This window comes from Somniosus microcephalus, chromosome 3 (assembly GCF_052327205.1).
Source record: "Somniosus microcephalus isolate GS21.2 chromosome 3, FLI_Smic_1.0, whole genome shotgun sequence".
Classification (NCBI taxonomy): domain Eukaryota; kingdom Metazoa; phylum Chordata; class Chondrichthyes; order Squaliformes; family Somniosidae; genus Somniosus; species Somniosus microcephalus.
Window position 1 is genome coordinate 165,407,172 of NC_140989.1, and position 16,288 is coordinate 165,423,459.

The 16,288-nt window shown below is 52.8% G+C and overlaps 1 protein-coding gene across 4 annotated transcripts in view; it reads right to left on the reverse strand.

Annotated features, from left to right (window-relative positions):
• The window catches only part of LOC147121525 (syntaxin-binding protein 5), a 324,726-nt gene that overhangs the window by 155,792 nt on the left and 152,646 nt on the right, over nt 1-16,288 (reverse strand). For all 4 annotated transcript variants that reach the window (XM_085981855.1, XM_085981856.1, XM_085981857.1 and 1 more), the window contains exons 8-9: nt 7,043-7,166; nt 6,111-6,189 (exon numbers count right to left, since the gene is read on the reverse strand). In XM_085981855.1, coding sequence (XP_085837981.1) covers nt 6,111-6,189; nt 7,043-7,166 — 203 coding nt within the window. The remainder of the gene's footprint in view (nt 1-6,110; nt 6,190-7,042; nt 7,167-16,288) is intronic.

Consider the following 16,288-nt stretch of genomic DNA (forward strand, 5'->3'; position numbering starts at 1 on the left):
GGGGGGAAAGGGAGGTGGGGGGGAAAGGGAGGTGGGGGGGGAAGGGAGGTGGGGGGGGAAGGGAGGTGGGGGGGGGAAAGGAGGTGGGGGGGGGAAAGGGAGGTGGGGGGGGGGAAAGGGAGGTGGGGGGGGGAAAGGGAGGTGGGGGGGGGGAAAGGGAGGTGGGGGGGGGAAAGGGAGGTGGGGGGGGGGAAAGGGAGGTGGGGGGGGGAAAGGGAGGTGGGGGGGGGAAAGGGAGGTGGGGGGGAAAGGGAGGTGGGGGGGGGAAGGGAGGTGGGGGGGGAAGGGAGGTGGGGGGGGGGAAGGGAGGTGGGGGGGGGAAGGGAGGTGGGGGGGGGAAGGGAGGTGGGGGGGGGAAGGGAGTGGGGGGGGGAAGGGAGTGGGGGGGGGAAGGGAGTGGGGGGGGGGAAGGGAGTGGGGGGGGGGGGAAGGGAGTGGGGGGGGGGGAAGGGAGGTGGGGGGGGAAGGGAGGTGGGGGGGGAAGGGAGGTGGGGGGGGGGGGGAAGGAGGTGGGGGGGGGGGGGAAGGGAGGTGGGGGGGGGGGGGGAAGGAGGTGGGGGGGGGGAAGGGAGGTGGGGGGGGGAAGGGAGGTGGGGGGGGGGAAGGGAGGTGGGGGGGGGGAAGGGAGGTGGGGGGGGGGGAAGGGAGGTGGGGGGGGGGGAAGGGAGGTGGGGGGGGGGGGAAGGGAGGTGGGGGGGGGGAAGGGAGGTGGGGGGGGGAAGGGAGGTGGGGGGGGAAGGGAGGTGGGGGGGGGGAAGGGAGGTGGGGGGGGGGGAAGGGAGGTGGGGGGGGGGGGAAGGGAGGTGGGGGGGGAAGGGAGGTGGGGGGGGAAGGGAGGTGGGGGGGGGGGAAGGGAGGTGGGGGGGGGGGAAGGGAGGTGGGGGGGGGGAAGGGAGGTGGGGGGGGGGGAAGGGAGGTGGGGGGGGAAGGGAGGTGGGGGGGGGGGAAGGGAGGTGGGGGGGGGGGGGGAAAGGGAGGTGGGGGGGGGGAAAGGGAGGTGGGGGGGAAAGGGAGGTGGGGGGGGAAAGGGAGGTGGGGGGGAAAGGGAGGTGGGGGGGGAAGGGAGGTGGGGGGGGGGAAGGGAGGTGGGGGGGGGAAAGGGAGGTGGGGGGGGGGAAAGGGAGGTGGGGGGGGAAAGGGAGGTGGGGGGGAAAGGGAGGTGGGGGGGAAAGGGAGGTGGGGGGGAAAGGGAGGTGGGGGGGGAAAGGGAGGTGGGGGGGAAAGGGAGGTGGGGGGGGGAAGGGAGGTGGGGGGGGGGGAAGGGAGGTGGGGGGGGGGGGAAGGGAGGTGGGGGGGGGAAAGGGAGGTGGGGGGGGGGAAAGGGAGGTGGGGGGGGAAAGGGAGGTGGGGGGGGAAAGGGAGGTGGGGGGGGAAGGGAGGTGGGGGGGGAAGGGAGGTGGGGGGGGAAGGGAGGTGGGGGGGGGGAAGGGAGGTGGGGGGGGGAAGGGAGGTGGGGGGGGGGGAAGGGAGGTGGGGGGGGGGGGAAGGGAGTGGGGGGGGAAGGGAGGTGGGGGGGGGGAAGGGAGGGGGGGGGGGGGAAGGGAGGTGGGGGGGGGGGGAAGGGAGGTGGGGGGGGGGGGGGAAGGGAGGTGGGGGGGGGGAAGGGAGGTGGGGGGGGGAAGGGAGTGGGGGGGGGGAAGTGGGGGGGGGGGGGAAGGGAGGTGGGGGGGGAAGGGAGGTGGGGGGGGGAAGGGAGGTGGGGGGGGGAAGGGAGGTGGGGGGGGAAGGGAGGTGGGGGGGGAAGGGAGGTGGGGGGGGAAGGGAGGTGGGGGGGGGGGAAGGGAGGTGGGGGGGGGGGGGGGAAGGGAGGTGGGGGGGGGGGGGGGAAGGGAGGTGGGGGGGGGGGGGAAGGGAGGTGGGGGGGGGGGGGGAAGGGAGGTGGGGGGGGGGGAAGGGAGGTGGGGGGGGGGGAAGGGAGGTGGGGGGGGGGGGGAAGGGAGGTGGGGGGGGGGGGAAGGGAGGTGGGGGGGGGGGGAAGGGAGGTGGGGGGGGGGGAAGGGAGGTGGGGGGGGGGGGGGAAGGGAAGTGGGGGGGGGGAAGGGAAGGGAGGTGGGGGGGGAAGGGAAGGGAGGTGGGGGGGGAAGGGAAGGGAGGTGGGGGGGGAAGGGAAGGGAGGTGGGGGGGGGAAGGGAAGGGAGGTGGGGGGGGGGGGAAGGGAGGTGGGGGGGGAAGGGAAGGGAGGTGGGGGGGGAAGGGAAGGGAGGTGGGGGGGGAAGGGAAGGGAGGTGGGGGGGGAAGGGAAGGGAGGTGGGGGGGGGGGAAGGGAAGGGAGGTGGGGGGGGAAGGGAAGGGAGGTGGGGGGGGGGAAGGGAAGGGAGGTGGGGGGGGGGAAGGGAAGGGAGGTGGGGGGGGGAAGGGAAGGGAGGTGGGGGGGGGAAGGGAAGGGAGGTGGGGGGGGGAAGGGAAGGGAGGTGGGGGGGGGAAGGGAAGGGAGGTGGGGGGGGGAAGGGAAGGGAGGTGGGGGGGGGGGGGAAGGGAAGGGAGGTGGGGGGGGGAAGGGAAGGGAGGTGGGGGGGGGAAGGGAAGGGAGGTGGGGGGGGGAAGGGAGGTGGGGGGGGGGGGGAAGGGAGGTGGGGGGGGGGAAGGGAGGTGGGGGGGGGGGGGGAAGGGAAGTGGGGGGGGGGAAGGGAAGGGAGGTGGGGGGGGGGAAGGGAAGTGGGGGGGGGGAAGGGAAGGGAGGTGGGGGGGGGAAGGGAAGGGAGGTGGGGGGGGAAGGGAAGGGAGGTGGGGGGGGAAGGGAAGGGAGGTGGGGGGGGAAGGGAAGGGAGGTGGGGGGGGGAAGGGAAGGGAGGTGGGGGGGGAAGGGAAGGGAGGTGGGGGGGGAAGGGAAGGGAGGTGGGGGGGGAAGGGAAGGGAGGTGGGGGGGGAAGGGAAGGGAGGTGGGGGGGGGGGAAGGGAGGTGGGGGGGGAAGGGAAGGGAGGTGGGGGGGGGAAGGGAAGGGAGGTGGGGGGGGGAAGGGAAGGGAGGTGGGGGGGGGAAGGGAAGGGAGGTGGGGGGGGGAAGGGAAGGGAGGTGGGGGGGGGAAGGGAAGGGAGGTGGGGGGGGGGGGAAGGGAAGGGAGGTGGGGGGGGGGGAAGGGAAGGGAGGTGGGGGGGGAAGGGAAGGGAGGTGGGGGGGGAAGGGAAGGGAGGTGGGGGGGGGGGAAGGGAAGGGAGGTGGGGGGGGGGGAAGGGAAGGGAGGTGGGGGGGGAAGGGAAGGGAGGTGGGGGGGGGAAGGGAAGGGAGGTGGGGGGGGGGGAAGGGAAGGGAGGTGGGGGGGGGGGGGGAAGGGAAGGGAGGTGGGGGGGGAAGGGAAGGGAGGTGGGGGGGGGAAGGGAAGGGAGGTGGGGGGGGGGAAGGGAAGGGAGGTGGGGGGGGGAAGGGAAGGGAGGTGGGGGGGGAAGGGAAGGGAGGTGGGGGGGGAAGGGAAGGGAGGTGGGGGGGGGAAAGGGAAGGGAGGTGGGGGGGGAAGGGAAGGGAGGTGGGGGGGGGAAGGGAAGGGAGGTGGGGGGGGAAGGGAAGGGAGGTGGGGGGGGGAAGGGAAGGGAGGTGGGGGGGGGGAAGGGAAGGGAGGTGGGGGGGGGGGGGAAGGGAAGGGAGGTGGGGGGGGGGAAGGGAAGGGAGGTGGGGGGGGGGGAAGGGAAGGGAGGTGGGGGGGGAAGGGAAGGGAGGTGGGGGGGGGGGGGAAGGGAAGGGAGGTGGGGGGGGGAAGGGAAGGGAGGTGGGGGGGGGGGGGGGAAGGGAAGGGAGGTGGGGGGGGGGGGGGGGAAGGGAAGGGAGGTGGGGGGGGGGGAAGGGAAGGGAGGTGGGGGGGGGGGGAAGGGAAGGGAGGTGGGGGGGGGGGGAAGGGAAGGGAGGTGGGGGGGGGGGAAGGGAAGGGAGGTGGGGGGGGGGGAAGGGAAGGGAGGTGGGGGGGGGGGAAGGGAAGGGAGGTGGGGGGGGGGAAGGGAAGGGAGGTGGGGGGGGGGAAGGGAAGGGAGGTGGGGGGGGGGGAAGGGAAGGGAGGTGGGGGGGGGGGAAGGGAAGGGAGGTGGGGGGGGGGAAGGGAAGGGAGGTGGGGGGGGGGAAGGGAAGGGAGGTGGGGGGGGGGGGAAGGGAAGGGAGGTGGGGGGGGGAAGGGAAGGGAGGTGGGGGGGGGGGGGAAGGGAAGGGAGGTGGGGGGGGGGGAAGGGAAGGGAGGTGGGGGGGGGGGGAGGGAAGGGAGGTGGGGGGGGGGAAGGGAAGGGAGGTGGGGGGGGGAAGGGAAGGGAGGTGGGGGGGGGGGGAAGGGAAGGGAGGTGGGGGGGGGGGGGGGGAAGGGAAGGGAGGTGGGGGGGGGGGGGGGGGAAGGGAAGGGAGGTGGGGGGGGGGGGGGGGAAGGGAAGGGAAGGGAGGTGGGGGGGGGAAGGGAAGGGAGGTGGGGGGGGGGGGGGGGAAGGGAGGTGGGGGGGGGGGGGGGGGGAAAGGGAGGTGGGGGGGGGGGGGGGAAAAGGGAGGGGGGGAAGCCAGCAGACCCTCTTCCCAGTGTTGGTCCCTGTCTGGGCCAGAAGCCTGGGACTGGGGTTGCGCTGCTGGCCGTTGGAGAAGCCTAGGCCTCGGGCCCCTGCACTGACAGGTGGGGGAGCAAGGGGTGGGGAAGCATGAAACTTAGTACTTAGAAAACATTTCTGGTAAATCTTTCTATAACATACACTTTACAACCTCACCAATCTTTTTATTTAAAAAGGGGTCCTGACCTGTCAGTGTGTTGTATCACAAACAATGGCCGCCGCTTGCTTTTCAGTTGGAAAGATTAGGCCCCGCCCAAACAGTCGATTGTCTGTCTCAGTCACCAGGACCCGATTGGGAGCACAGAAGCCCCACACACTCTATGTTCCTGTACTAAGATGGCCACGCATGCAGTCTGTTACACACTGAATCAAAAAGGCGTCGCACTGAAACTTTTCACCCTCCTTGACAAAGATGGCTGCCGTTAACCTGGGGCTGTCAGCGGAAGAAATTTCCTCAGCTGCAAACACAGGATCTTCAGATTATTATTCGGGGCTTGCGACCTACCCCAGTTGCTTATGAAGCCTCCCCACCTACTGACCCTGGGAATGGAGCTGAGGCAGCACACCCTCTCCCCTCTGCCAGTGTTTGTCTCTGTCTGGGCCGGGAGCCTGGGACTAGAGTTGCACTGCTGACAGTTGGAGAAGCCTAGGCCCCGGGCCTGGAAAAACAGTGAAAGGTAGGAAAATTATATAGAGTTTAGAGAAAAGATTTACAATTAATTAACTTTTTTTTTTTAAAACAATGTGTTTTAAAAGCAACTTTTTTTTTTGCTGGAAATGTAGATTTGAAAAGAAACATGCAGAAAGCGGGAAAAAGAAATGAAAAGTTTGGAATCAAGATGGCGGCGACTCACCTCGGTTCAGAACGATAAGGCCCGCCCACACACGCACCGATTGGCCGACCGTCAGGTCACCGAAGCGTAGGATTGGTCAATCGTCCCGTCACTCGACTCTAGGAGGGCCCGCCCGCACGCGCCAGGAACCCGCCCCCGCCACGCAGCGATTGGTCGACCGTCGGGTCGCTCGACCGTACGATTGGTTGACCTTAATGTCACTCTGTTGCTAATGAGCGGATAATGAGATGCTAATGAGCAGAATTTTGAACGGTTTTTGGATACCGCGGGCGCAATTTTTGTCTCGCCGAAACGTAAATACGCTTACGATCGTTCCGGAATCGTAAGCTTTCTTTTGATGTGACGCACGTGTAGGTACACTCTAACTTTAAGGAAGGAAGGAAGGACGACAGACAGAGACACTATTCTTTATATATGTAAATAAATATATAAAGAGATGGCAGGGAGAAATAGGGGACAAAAACAATTAATGTTCATTAATTTACCTGTTTGCATAAATACTTTGCTAATATTTCACACTGAACTCTAAATTTCTCCATAAACTCAACAATGACTTCGACACCGAGTATTTCCAAGGACTAGAAGGAGCTCATGTTAGAGAGTACATGTTACTGTTGAAGAGGGCCCTGACAATGTCCAGTAATTGTTGAGACACACAAAATGGAAAACTCTTACTTTTCTTCAGCACTGACAACTCAACGTACAGAACATTCACAGAAGCATTTTTGAAGAGCAGTCAACACATACCCGGATTTACAGGTTCTATATTCCACTTTTAGGATGGGTTTGCAGGGCTCTGGTTTCTTTCCATCTTTTGGCAGCTTTCCTGAAAGCAAAGTTTTGATTAACTGGAGTTAGTTCAGTCTGCTCCCCAAAACCAACATGTACAATGAAATGCTATGCTCTTGGGCAAGAATACGCAGAGCCCAATGCTGTAATTTAGCACAGCTAATGTGCTGGAGCAGTTGGTCATCCTTCTCTGTTAAGGAAGAATTGTCTCTATCTGGGGAGTTATTCATTTTATTTGGGAGCAAGACCTCAAAGAACTATTGCTAAACAGAATTTAGCAAATCAGGAATTGGAACAAATCTCCTCGTCTGACTTCCTAGCTGGACAGGACCCATCAGGAGAAGTTACAGCTCATTCCATTCATGCAGTGCCCACATCTTGGGCCAACGTGCAGGTAGCTAGCTCCCTTTGAGCCCATCTGCAAGTTAGTATGCATGCTTTTACTGAGCATTATTTTCTTGATTTGCCAGCTCAGGACAACATGCGCTGTAGCTAAGGAATTGCTGTTTTCCATCAGGTCATGACTCAAACTTTGCTCTACAATATATAGTCTATATTTAGGCTCTGGAAGAACAGGAAGGACACCCTAGGCTACATCACAGTCCACATGACCAGAAATGCTCATGCATACAAAGTTACAAATACAGCAAGTTGTAAAAGGTTCAGTGTGAAAGAAAAGTTAATTAATAAATAAACATTGTACCAGTTAGAAACATCAACCAACAGGTTCAAACACCTGTAAACAGGCAATAAGCACAAACACCCAACCCTCAATGAGCATGAGAGGGAAAGGTTTTTGCTTAAATTGAAGTTTCCAGAAAGAATTTTTTGAATGAGTTGAAGTAATACACTATAGGCTGTTAAGACCGCAAAAATAGGTTCGCACTTACCATGTGGTGTAATAATCTGTGCAGGTCTGATGGGAGATTTTACATTCCAGATAGTAAGGCTGCCATCTGAATGGCTACAAACAAACTGTTTTCCTTCATGATGCCAAGCCACGGAATGGATAGCCTGCATAAAATAAAATTTGTACTAGTAAATAGAGTACTGCAATAGCATTGGTAAGAAAGAACACTGGTAATGACCATTAGTACTGCATCAATTTAACATTAGCCCAGCTCAACAAGAAACATCAAACAACTAAATGCTCACAACATAAAAGTTAGTGTCTGAATTGCTGGTAACCTAATAGACCAGCATATGGACAGCTGGGAACAGAGAAAGAAGCAAACTTTCCAAGTACATGGCCTCACCCCATCCCATCTCCGAAACCTCCTCCAGCCATACAACCCACCAAGAACTCTGGCATCTTGTGCATCCTCCACTCTCTTTGTCCAACCATTGGCAGCCGTGCCTTTAGATGTCTAAACGTGTGAGTCTCTATCCTCCTACAAGACCCTCCTTAAAACCTACCTCTTTGACCAAGCTTTTGGCCACTCGTCCAATACCATCTTCGACTCAGTCAATTTTTATCTGATTACACGCCTGTGAAGCGCCTTGGGGCGTTTTACTATGTTGAAGGTGCTATATAAAGGCAAGTTATTGTGTAGGAAGTTTGTGATCAGTGGGGGGGGGGGGGAAGAGATTGGAAGAGAGTCTTGCACTCAAAACTATTCATAGGAGCATAAAGAAGATGAAAAACCTTGGAAAGTCAGCAATTTGTTAGTGGTAATGTTTTTAAAGGCATGAAATCAGATAAAACATTGGAGTAATATTTATAGCTGACCTTGTTCTTTTCAATTATAGCCAAATATATTGGCTCCCTTATTAGAACTATGGGCAGGTCTAAATGATAATGATTGTGCCCAATGTTCAATGGCAGGCATTGAAGACCACAATTGAGCCAGCGAAGATTAGAACAGTGCATCTGGTGTTGAGACACATCAATGCACGCCAGCAGTGTAGAGTGAAAGTGATTGATAATAGGACCAGAAATACTGTAGCACTATTTTATTGGCTTCAAAATTGGTTGGCATAGCGTTACTGGTTGCCTCAGAAACCTGTCGCACTACTCAAGAATTGAATATTTTATAATAAGAGGGGCATTGTAACACACCATGCATTCTTGTCGCTAATCTCCTGTGACAATGCTCAAGTTCCTGCTTCATTGACATTCTCGATCAGTGTCGTTCCGTCTCTGCCTCCCGGAGGAGTAAAGGGGGCACGCAAAGAGATGAAGATGGGGAAGGGACAAGTCTGGAAAAGGGAAAGAGGAATGGTGGTAGGTGGGGCCGCTGGAGGGAGGGTGTCGCGCACAAGGGAGGGGGATGGAGCTTTTCTTGTGCCGATGTCCCTGCCCTTGGCCCTAAGCAGCTTCAAATAAAAAAGTCATGAGTGCAGGCCTGGTTGATATTGGGTTTAAGCTGAGCCATGGCCTCGTGGACCCAGTGGTGGCGAGGTGAATGAGGAGGAAGGGAAATAAATGGCCCTAGAGCAGACAGAGAAACATAGAAAAATAGGAGGAGTAGGCCATTCGAGCCTGCTCCGCCATTCAATATCATGGCTGATCCTCTATCTCAATACCATATTCCCGCTCTCTCCCCATACCCCTTGATGCCTTTTGTGTCTCGAAATCTATCTATCTCCTTCTTAAATATATTCAGTGACTTGGCCTCCACAGCCTTCTGTGGTAGAGAATTCCACAGGTTCACCACCCTCTGAGTGAAGAAATTTCTCCTCATCTCAGTCCTAAATGTCCTACCCTGTATCCGGAGACTGTGACCCCTCATTCTAGACCCCCCAGCCAGGGGAAACATCCTCCCTGCATCTAGTCTGTCTAGCCCTGTCAGAATTTTATACATTTCAATGAGATCTCCTCTCATTCTTCTAAACTCTAGTGAATACAGGCCTAGTCGACCCAATCTCTCCTCATACAACAGTCCTGCCATCCCAGGAATCAGTCTGGTGAACCTTCGCTGCACTCCCTCTATGGCAAGTATATCCTTTCTTAGGTAAGACCACCAAAACTGCACAGTACTCCAGGTGTGGTCTCACCAAGGCCCTGTATAACTGTAGTAAGGCATCCTTGCTCCTGTACTCAAATCCTCTTGCAATGAAGGCCAACATACCATTTGCCTTCCTAACTGCTTGCTGCACCTGCATGTTTGCTTTCAGTGACTGGTGTACAAGGACACCCAAGTCCCTCTGTACATCAACATTTCCCAATCTATCACCATTTAAATAATACTCTGCCTTTCTGTTTTTCCTACCGAAGTGGATAACTTCACATTTATCCACGTTATACTGCATCTGCCATGCATTTGCCCACTCACTCAACTTGTCTAAATCACCTTGAAGCCTTTTTGCATCCTCCTCACAACCCCACCGAGTTTCTTGTTGTCAGCAAACTTGGAAATATTACATTTGGTTCCCTCATCCAAATCATTGATATATATTGTGAATAGCTGGGGCCCAAGCACTGACTCCTGCGGTACCCCACTAGTCACCGCCTGCCACCCCGAAAAAGACCCATTTATTCCTACTCTCTGTTTCCTGTCTGTTAACCAATTTTCAATCCATGCCAGTATATTACCCCCAATCCCATGTGCTTTAATTATGCACACTAACCTCTTATGTACAACTTTATCAAAGGCCTTCTGAAAATCCAAATACACCACAGCCACTGGTTCTCCCTTATCTATTCTACCAGTTACATCCTCAAAAAACTCCAGTAGGTTTGTCAAACACGATTTCCCTTTCATAAATCCATGTTGACTTTGTCTGATCCCGTTGATATTTTCTAAGTGTCCTGTTATCACATCCTTTATAATAGACTCTAGCATTTTCCCTACTGCTGATGTTAGGCTAACTGGTCTGTAGTTTCCTGTTTTCCTCTCTCCCTCCTTTTTTAAATAGTGGGGTTACATTAGCCACCCTCCAATCTGCAGGAACTATTCCATAATCTATAAAATTTTGGAAGATGACAACCAATGCATCCACTATTTCCATGGCTACCTCTTTCAGTACTCTCAGATGCAGATTATCAGGCCCTGGGGATTTATCAGCTTTCAGTCCCATTAATTTCTCCAGCACTATTTTTTGTTTTACTAATACTAATTTCCTTTAATTCCTCCTTTTCACTAGAACCTTGGTTCCCTAGCATTTCTGGGAAGTTATTTGTGTCCTCTTCCGTGAAAACAGAACCAAAGTACAGGAAACTGTGTGTTATCCGGAGGCTAAATGTCCAGCAAGCTCGAGCCACCGGCAAAAATCAGGAGCCGTTTTGTTAGGTTTTTTCTTCTCGTGACTTTGTTTTTTCTTCTCGGGGCTTTTTTTTCCCCAACAGTCAGGCTCTGCAAAGTCTCTCTGAAGCTGTTGCTAAGCTACAGAGGCGCTTCCAAGGTACGGGCCGACTGTTTAGAAGCTGTTGCTAAGCAACAGTGTTTGTTGTCAGATACGGAGATGAAAAGCTCCGTATGCTTCAACATTAACGCTGGTGTGTCCGGCAGTTTTGAGGGAATGGCAACAGCTCAGTCCCGTCGGTGCCGGATAGCACAAAGTTTCCTGTATTTGTTTAATTGCTCGGCCATTTCCTTGTTCCCCATTATAAATTCTCCCGTTTCTGACTGTAAGGGATCTACATTTGTCTTCACTAATCTTTTTCTTTTTAGATACTTGTAGAAGTTTTACAGTCCGCTTTTATGTTCCTTGCAAGTTTACTCACACTATTTTTCCCCTCCTAATCAATCTCTTGGTCCTTTTTTGCTGAACTCTAAACTGCTCCCAATCCTCAGGCTTACTACTTTTTCTGGCAACTTTGTGTGACCCCTCTTTGGATCTAATACTAGTCTTAATTTCTTTTGTTAGCCATGGTTGGGCCGCTTTTCCTTTTGTGCTTTTGCGCCAGAAAGGAATTGAAGAGATCACAAAGTCTCTGAAGAATGGACTCAGTCAAGAAAATTTTTGTGGACTTTATGGGATTTTTCTGAGAGTATTTTCCCTGTTATGGGATCGCCCTGTGCAGATACGTGGAATGACTGGTTTGTTAAAACTCCAGAGAACGCATGGCAATGACAAAAGGACTCTCAGTCATCCAGTATGTATGGGTTCGCCCGACAGTCCTGGAAAAAGGAAGGGGGCCATTGAACTTGATTAGAAAAACCACGAATATGCAAAGCACTTCTCACCTCCATCTCAGAAGAGAAGCAGAACAATGGACCCACTAGCTTCACCCAGCCGAAGGGGAGCCAGTTTTTTTCCCCAACACAAAGACCGAAAGATGTGTCCCAGACTTAGTTCCATTAACCCAATACGCATGGGTCCGAGGATAACTCATCACAGATTAAACACCGGAGTGCTCAGAAGCAAATGGATTTTAAAGATTGGTGGGAAAAGGGGCAGACAGACTACGATAAAAATAAGACTCTTTTCCACCATTCTCTCTCTCACTCCCTACTCCTACAAGGTCGAACAAGTACCAGAGAAGCTAACGAGCAGAGCGATCGAAACCAACCACGTGTGGGGGTAAACATAGTCTCTCAGAAGTGGAGCTTTTGGGCTAATTCCGAGGATGGGAGCTTTGTTTGGTTCAGCCAGGCGAAGGGGTTTATGCGACTGGGTAATTCGTTGGTAGGGGTGGAATTATAGTCTACCACAGCAACAAGGGAATTACTGCTGGTTATAGTCCCCAGTTTTGTATTGTATATATGTTGATTGTAATCTGGATTTTATTCTCCACAGGGATTGTGATTTCGTTTAGTAGTGCATGTTTTAGCCAGTGTATGTTAGATCAAATAAATATAAGTTTGATTTTTCACCGAAGCATTCCAGTCCATGACTTATTTCATTTACACTCTGAAGAATAATTCCCGGGTATAGAACTTTCCTAAGGCGGGGGCGATTCGAACCGTCCGTCTCGCAATTGGGCTAGGATCAAAAACCGCCTACAGAATGTACAACTGTTGCAATGCATGCATTCGTTCCCTAAATGTTAGCCATTGCCTATCCACCGTCATGCCTTTTAATGAAGCTCCCCAATCTATCACAACCAGCTCACTCCTCATACCTTCATAGTTTCCTTTGTTTAGATTTAGCACCCTAGTTTCAGATTGGACTTCTTCACTTTCCATCTTAATTAAGAATTCTATCATGTTATGGTCACTCTTCCCTAAAAGGACCCCGCACAACAAGATTATTAATTAACTCCTTCTCATTGCACAATACCCAATCTAGGATAGCCTGTTCCCTAGTTGGCTCCTCAATGTACTGGTCTAAAAAAAACATCTCGTACACACTCCAGAAATTCATCCTCCACAGTATTATTGCTAATTTGGTTGGGCCAGTCTATATGCAGGTTAAAGTCACCCATGATTACTGTAGTACCCTTGTTACAGGAAACTTTCGTTTAACTGGAGGATAAATGTCCGGAAAGCTCTATCTACCGGCAAAATTCAGGAGCCGTTTCCTAAAAGTTTTTTTTTACTTCTCGTTGCTTTTTTTTTCCCCCCAGTCAGGCTCTGCAAGGTCTAGCTGAAGCTGTTGCTTAGCTACAGAGACGCTTTTAAGCTGTGGCCGACTGTTTTGAAGCTGTTGCTAAGCAACAGGGTTTGTTGATTCACACGGAGCTCAAAAGCTCCATATGTTTTAACATTAGCGCTGGTTTCTACGGCAGTTTTGATGGTACGGCACCAGCTCGGTCCCGTCAGTGCCGGATACCAGAAAGTTTCCTGTACATGCATCTCTAATTTCCTGCTTGATGCCACCCCTACATTACCACTACTGTTTGGAGGCCTTTCGACAACTCCCAACAAGCCTGAAGGCTTTGTGTCTTAATGCGAGGAACATTTGTAATAAGGTGGATGAATTAGCTGCGCAAATAGAGGTAAACGAATATGATTTGATTGGGATTACGGAAGCATGGCTCCAGGGTGGCCAAGGCTGGGAACTCAACATCCAGGGTTATTCAATATTCAGGAAAGATAGGCAAAAAGGAAAGGGAGGTGGGGTAGCATGCTGGTTAAAGAAGGGATTAACACAATTGTAAAGAAGGATATTAGCTCTGATGTGGAATCTGTATGGGTAGAACTGAGAAATACTAAGGGGCAGAAAACGTGAGTGGTATATAGACCTCCAAACAGTAATGCAGAGGTTGGGGATGGCATTAAAAGGGAAATTAGAGAAGCGTGCAATAAGGGCACAGCAGTCATCATGGGTGACTTTAATCTACATATAGATTGGGCTAACCAAATTAGTAACAATACTGTGGAGGAGGAATTCCTGGAGTGTTTACAGGATGGTTTCCTGGACCAATATGTTGAGGAACCAACCAGAGATCAGGCCATCTTAGACTGGGTATTATGTAACGAGAAAGGATTAATCAGCAATCTTGTTGTACGAGGCCCCTTGGGTCGGAGTGATCATAATATGATAGAATTCTTCATTAAGATGGAGAATGAAGTAGTTGACTCAGAGACTCGGGTCCTGAATTTAAATAAAGGAAACTACGATGGTCTGAGGCGCAAGTTGGGTAGGATTGATTGGGGAATGGCACTCAAAGGGTTAACGGTGGATAGGCAATGGCAAACATTCAAAGACCGCATGGATGAACTACAGAATTTGTTCATCCCAGTTTGGCATAAAAATAAAACAAGAAAGGTGACTCAACCGTGGCTAACGAGGAAACTTAGGGATAGCATAAGATCCAAGGAGAGGACATATAAATTGGCCAGAAAAAGCAGTAATCCAGAGGATTGGGAGCAGTTTAGGATTCAACAAAGGAGGACAAAGGGATTAATTAAGAAAGGGAAAATAGAATACGAGAGTAAGCTTGCAGGGAACTTAAAAACTGACTAAAAGCTTTTATAGATGTGAAGAGAAAAAGATTGGTGAAGTCAAGCGTAGGTCCCTTGCAGTCAGAATCAGGGGAATTTATAATGGGGAACAAAGAAATGGCAGACCAACTAAATACATATTTTGGTTCTGTCTTCACAAAGGAGGACACAAATAACCTCCCAGAGATGTCGGGAACATAGGGTCTGATGAAAGGGAGGAACTGAAAGAAATCAGTATTGTTAGGGAAATTGATGGGATTGAAGGCCGATAAATCCCCAGGGCCTGATAATCTACATCCTAGGGTACTTAAGGAAGTGGCCCTAGAAATAGTAGATGCATTGCTGATCATCTTCCAAAATTCGATGGAATCTGGAACAGTACCCATGAATTGGAGGGTAGCTAATGTTACCCCACTATTCAAAAAAGGTGGTAGAGAGAAAACAGGGAATTGCAGACCGGTAAGCCTGACATCGGTAGTGGGGAAAATGCTAGAGTCCATTATAAAAGATGTAATAGCAGAGCACTTGGAAAACAGTGACAGGATCGGACAAAGTCAACATGGATTTACAAAGGGTAAATCGTGCTTGACTAATCTACTGGAATTTTTTGAGGATGTAACTAGTAAAGTAGATAAGGGTGAACCAGTGGATGTGGTGTATTTGGACTTTCAGAAGGCTTTCAATAAGGTCCCACATAAGAGAGTAGCGTGTAAAGTTAAGGCACATGGGATTGGGGGCAAGGTATTGACTTGGATAGAGAACTGGCTGGCAGATAGAAAGCAAAGAGTTGGAATAAACAGGTCTTTTTCCAAGTGGCAGGCAGTGACTAGTGGGATACCACAGGGATCGGTCCTTGGATCCCAGCTATTCACAATATACATTAATGATATGGACAAGGGAACTAGATGCAATATCTCCAAATTTGCAGACGACACAAAGCTGGGTGGGCGTGTGTGCCGTGAGGAGGATGCTGAGAAACTACAGGATGATTTGGACAGGTTGGGTGATTGGGTAGAAGCATGGCAGATACAATATAACTTGGATAAATGTGAGGTTATCCACTTTGGTGGCAAAAATAGGAAGGCAGATTATTATCTGAATGGCAATAGATTGGGAGAAGGGGAAGTGCAACGAGACATGGGTGTCCTTGTGCACTATGTCGCTGAAGGTAAGCATGCAGGTGCAGCAGGCGGTTATGAAGGCAAATGGTATGTTGGCCTTCGTAGCAAGAGGGTTCAAGTACAGGAACAAGGATGTCTTGCTACAGTTGTACAGGGCCTTGGTGAGACCACACCTTGAGTATTGTGTGCAGTTTTGGTAGCCTTACCCGAGGAAGGACGTTCTTGCCATGGAAGGAGTGCAGCGAAGATTCACCAGGCTGATACCTGGGATGGCAGGAATGACGTATGAGGAGAGATTGTGTCGATTGGGCTTATACTCACTGGAGTTTAGAAGATTGAGAGGGGATCTCATCGAAACCTATAAAGTTCTGTCAGGCCTGGACAGACTAGATGCAGGAAGGATGTTTCTGATGGCCGGGGAGTCCAGGACCAGGGGTCATAGTCTAAGGATAAGGGGTAAGCCATTTAGGACTGAAATGAGGAGGAATTTCTTCACCCAGAGAGTGGTGAACCTGTGGAATTCTCTGCCACAGAGGGCGGTGGAGGCCAGTTCATTAAGTATATTCAAGAAAGAGTTGGATATATTTCTTAAGGCTAAAGGGATCAAGGGATATGGGGAGAAGGCAGGGACAGGGTACTGAATTTGGATGATCAGCCATGATCTCATTGAATGGTGGAGCAGGCTCGAAGGGCCGAATGGCCTACTCCTGCTCCTATCTTCTATGTTTCTATGTTTCTATGACGAAAGCTTCGTGAATTCAGATACAGTGCCTTTAGATTTGTCTTTTTAACATTTTTAGACATCTTAACTTTTTTTGCACTATGTCCCTATTTGTCTTATTACGATTTTCTCTTACCTGGACCCTATTTGTTAGTGCACTCCTTTATTTGTACGCCCTGTCCCTTCCTGACACAATCTGGTTATCCTTACCCCAATCCCTTTCCTGCACTGCTTCCTTGACTTTTCTCTTTAGCATTCTAGATTTCTCTCCAGCATGCTAGATTTCTCTCCACTGGGACCCCCGCACCCCCCTTCCCCCTTATTTAGTTTAAAGCCCTATCTACCTCCCTAGTTATTCGATTCACTAGAACTCTGGTCCCAGCATGGTTCAGGTGTAGTCCGTCCCAATAGAACAGCTCCCTTTTTCCCCCCAGTACTGGTGCCAATGCCCCACAAATATTGAAACCCACTTCTCCCACACCAATCTTTGAGCCACGCATTCATCTCCCTGATCCTATTGAC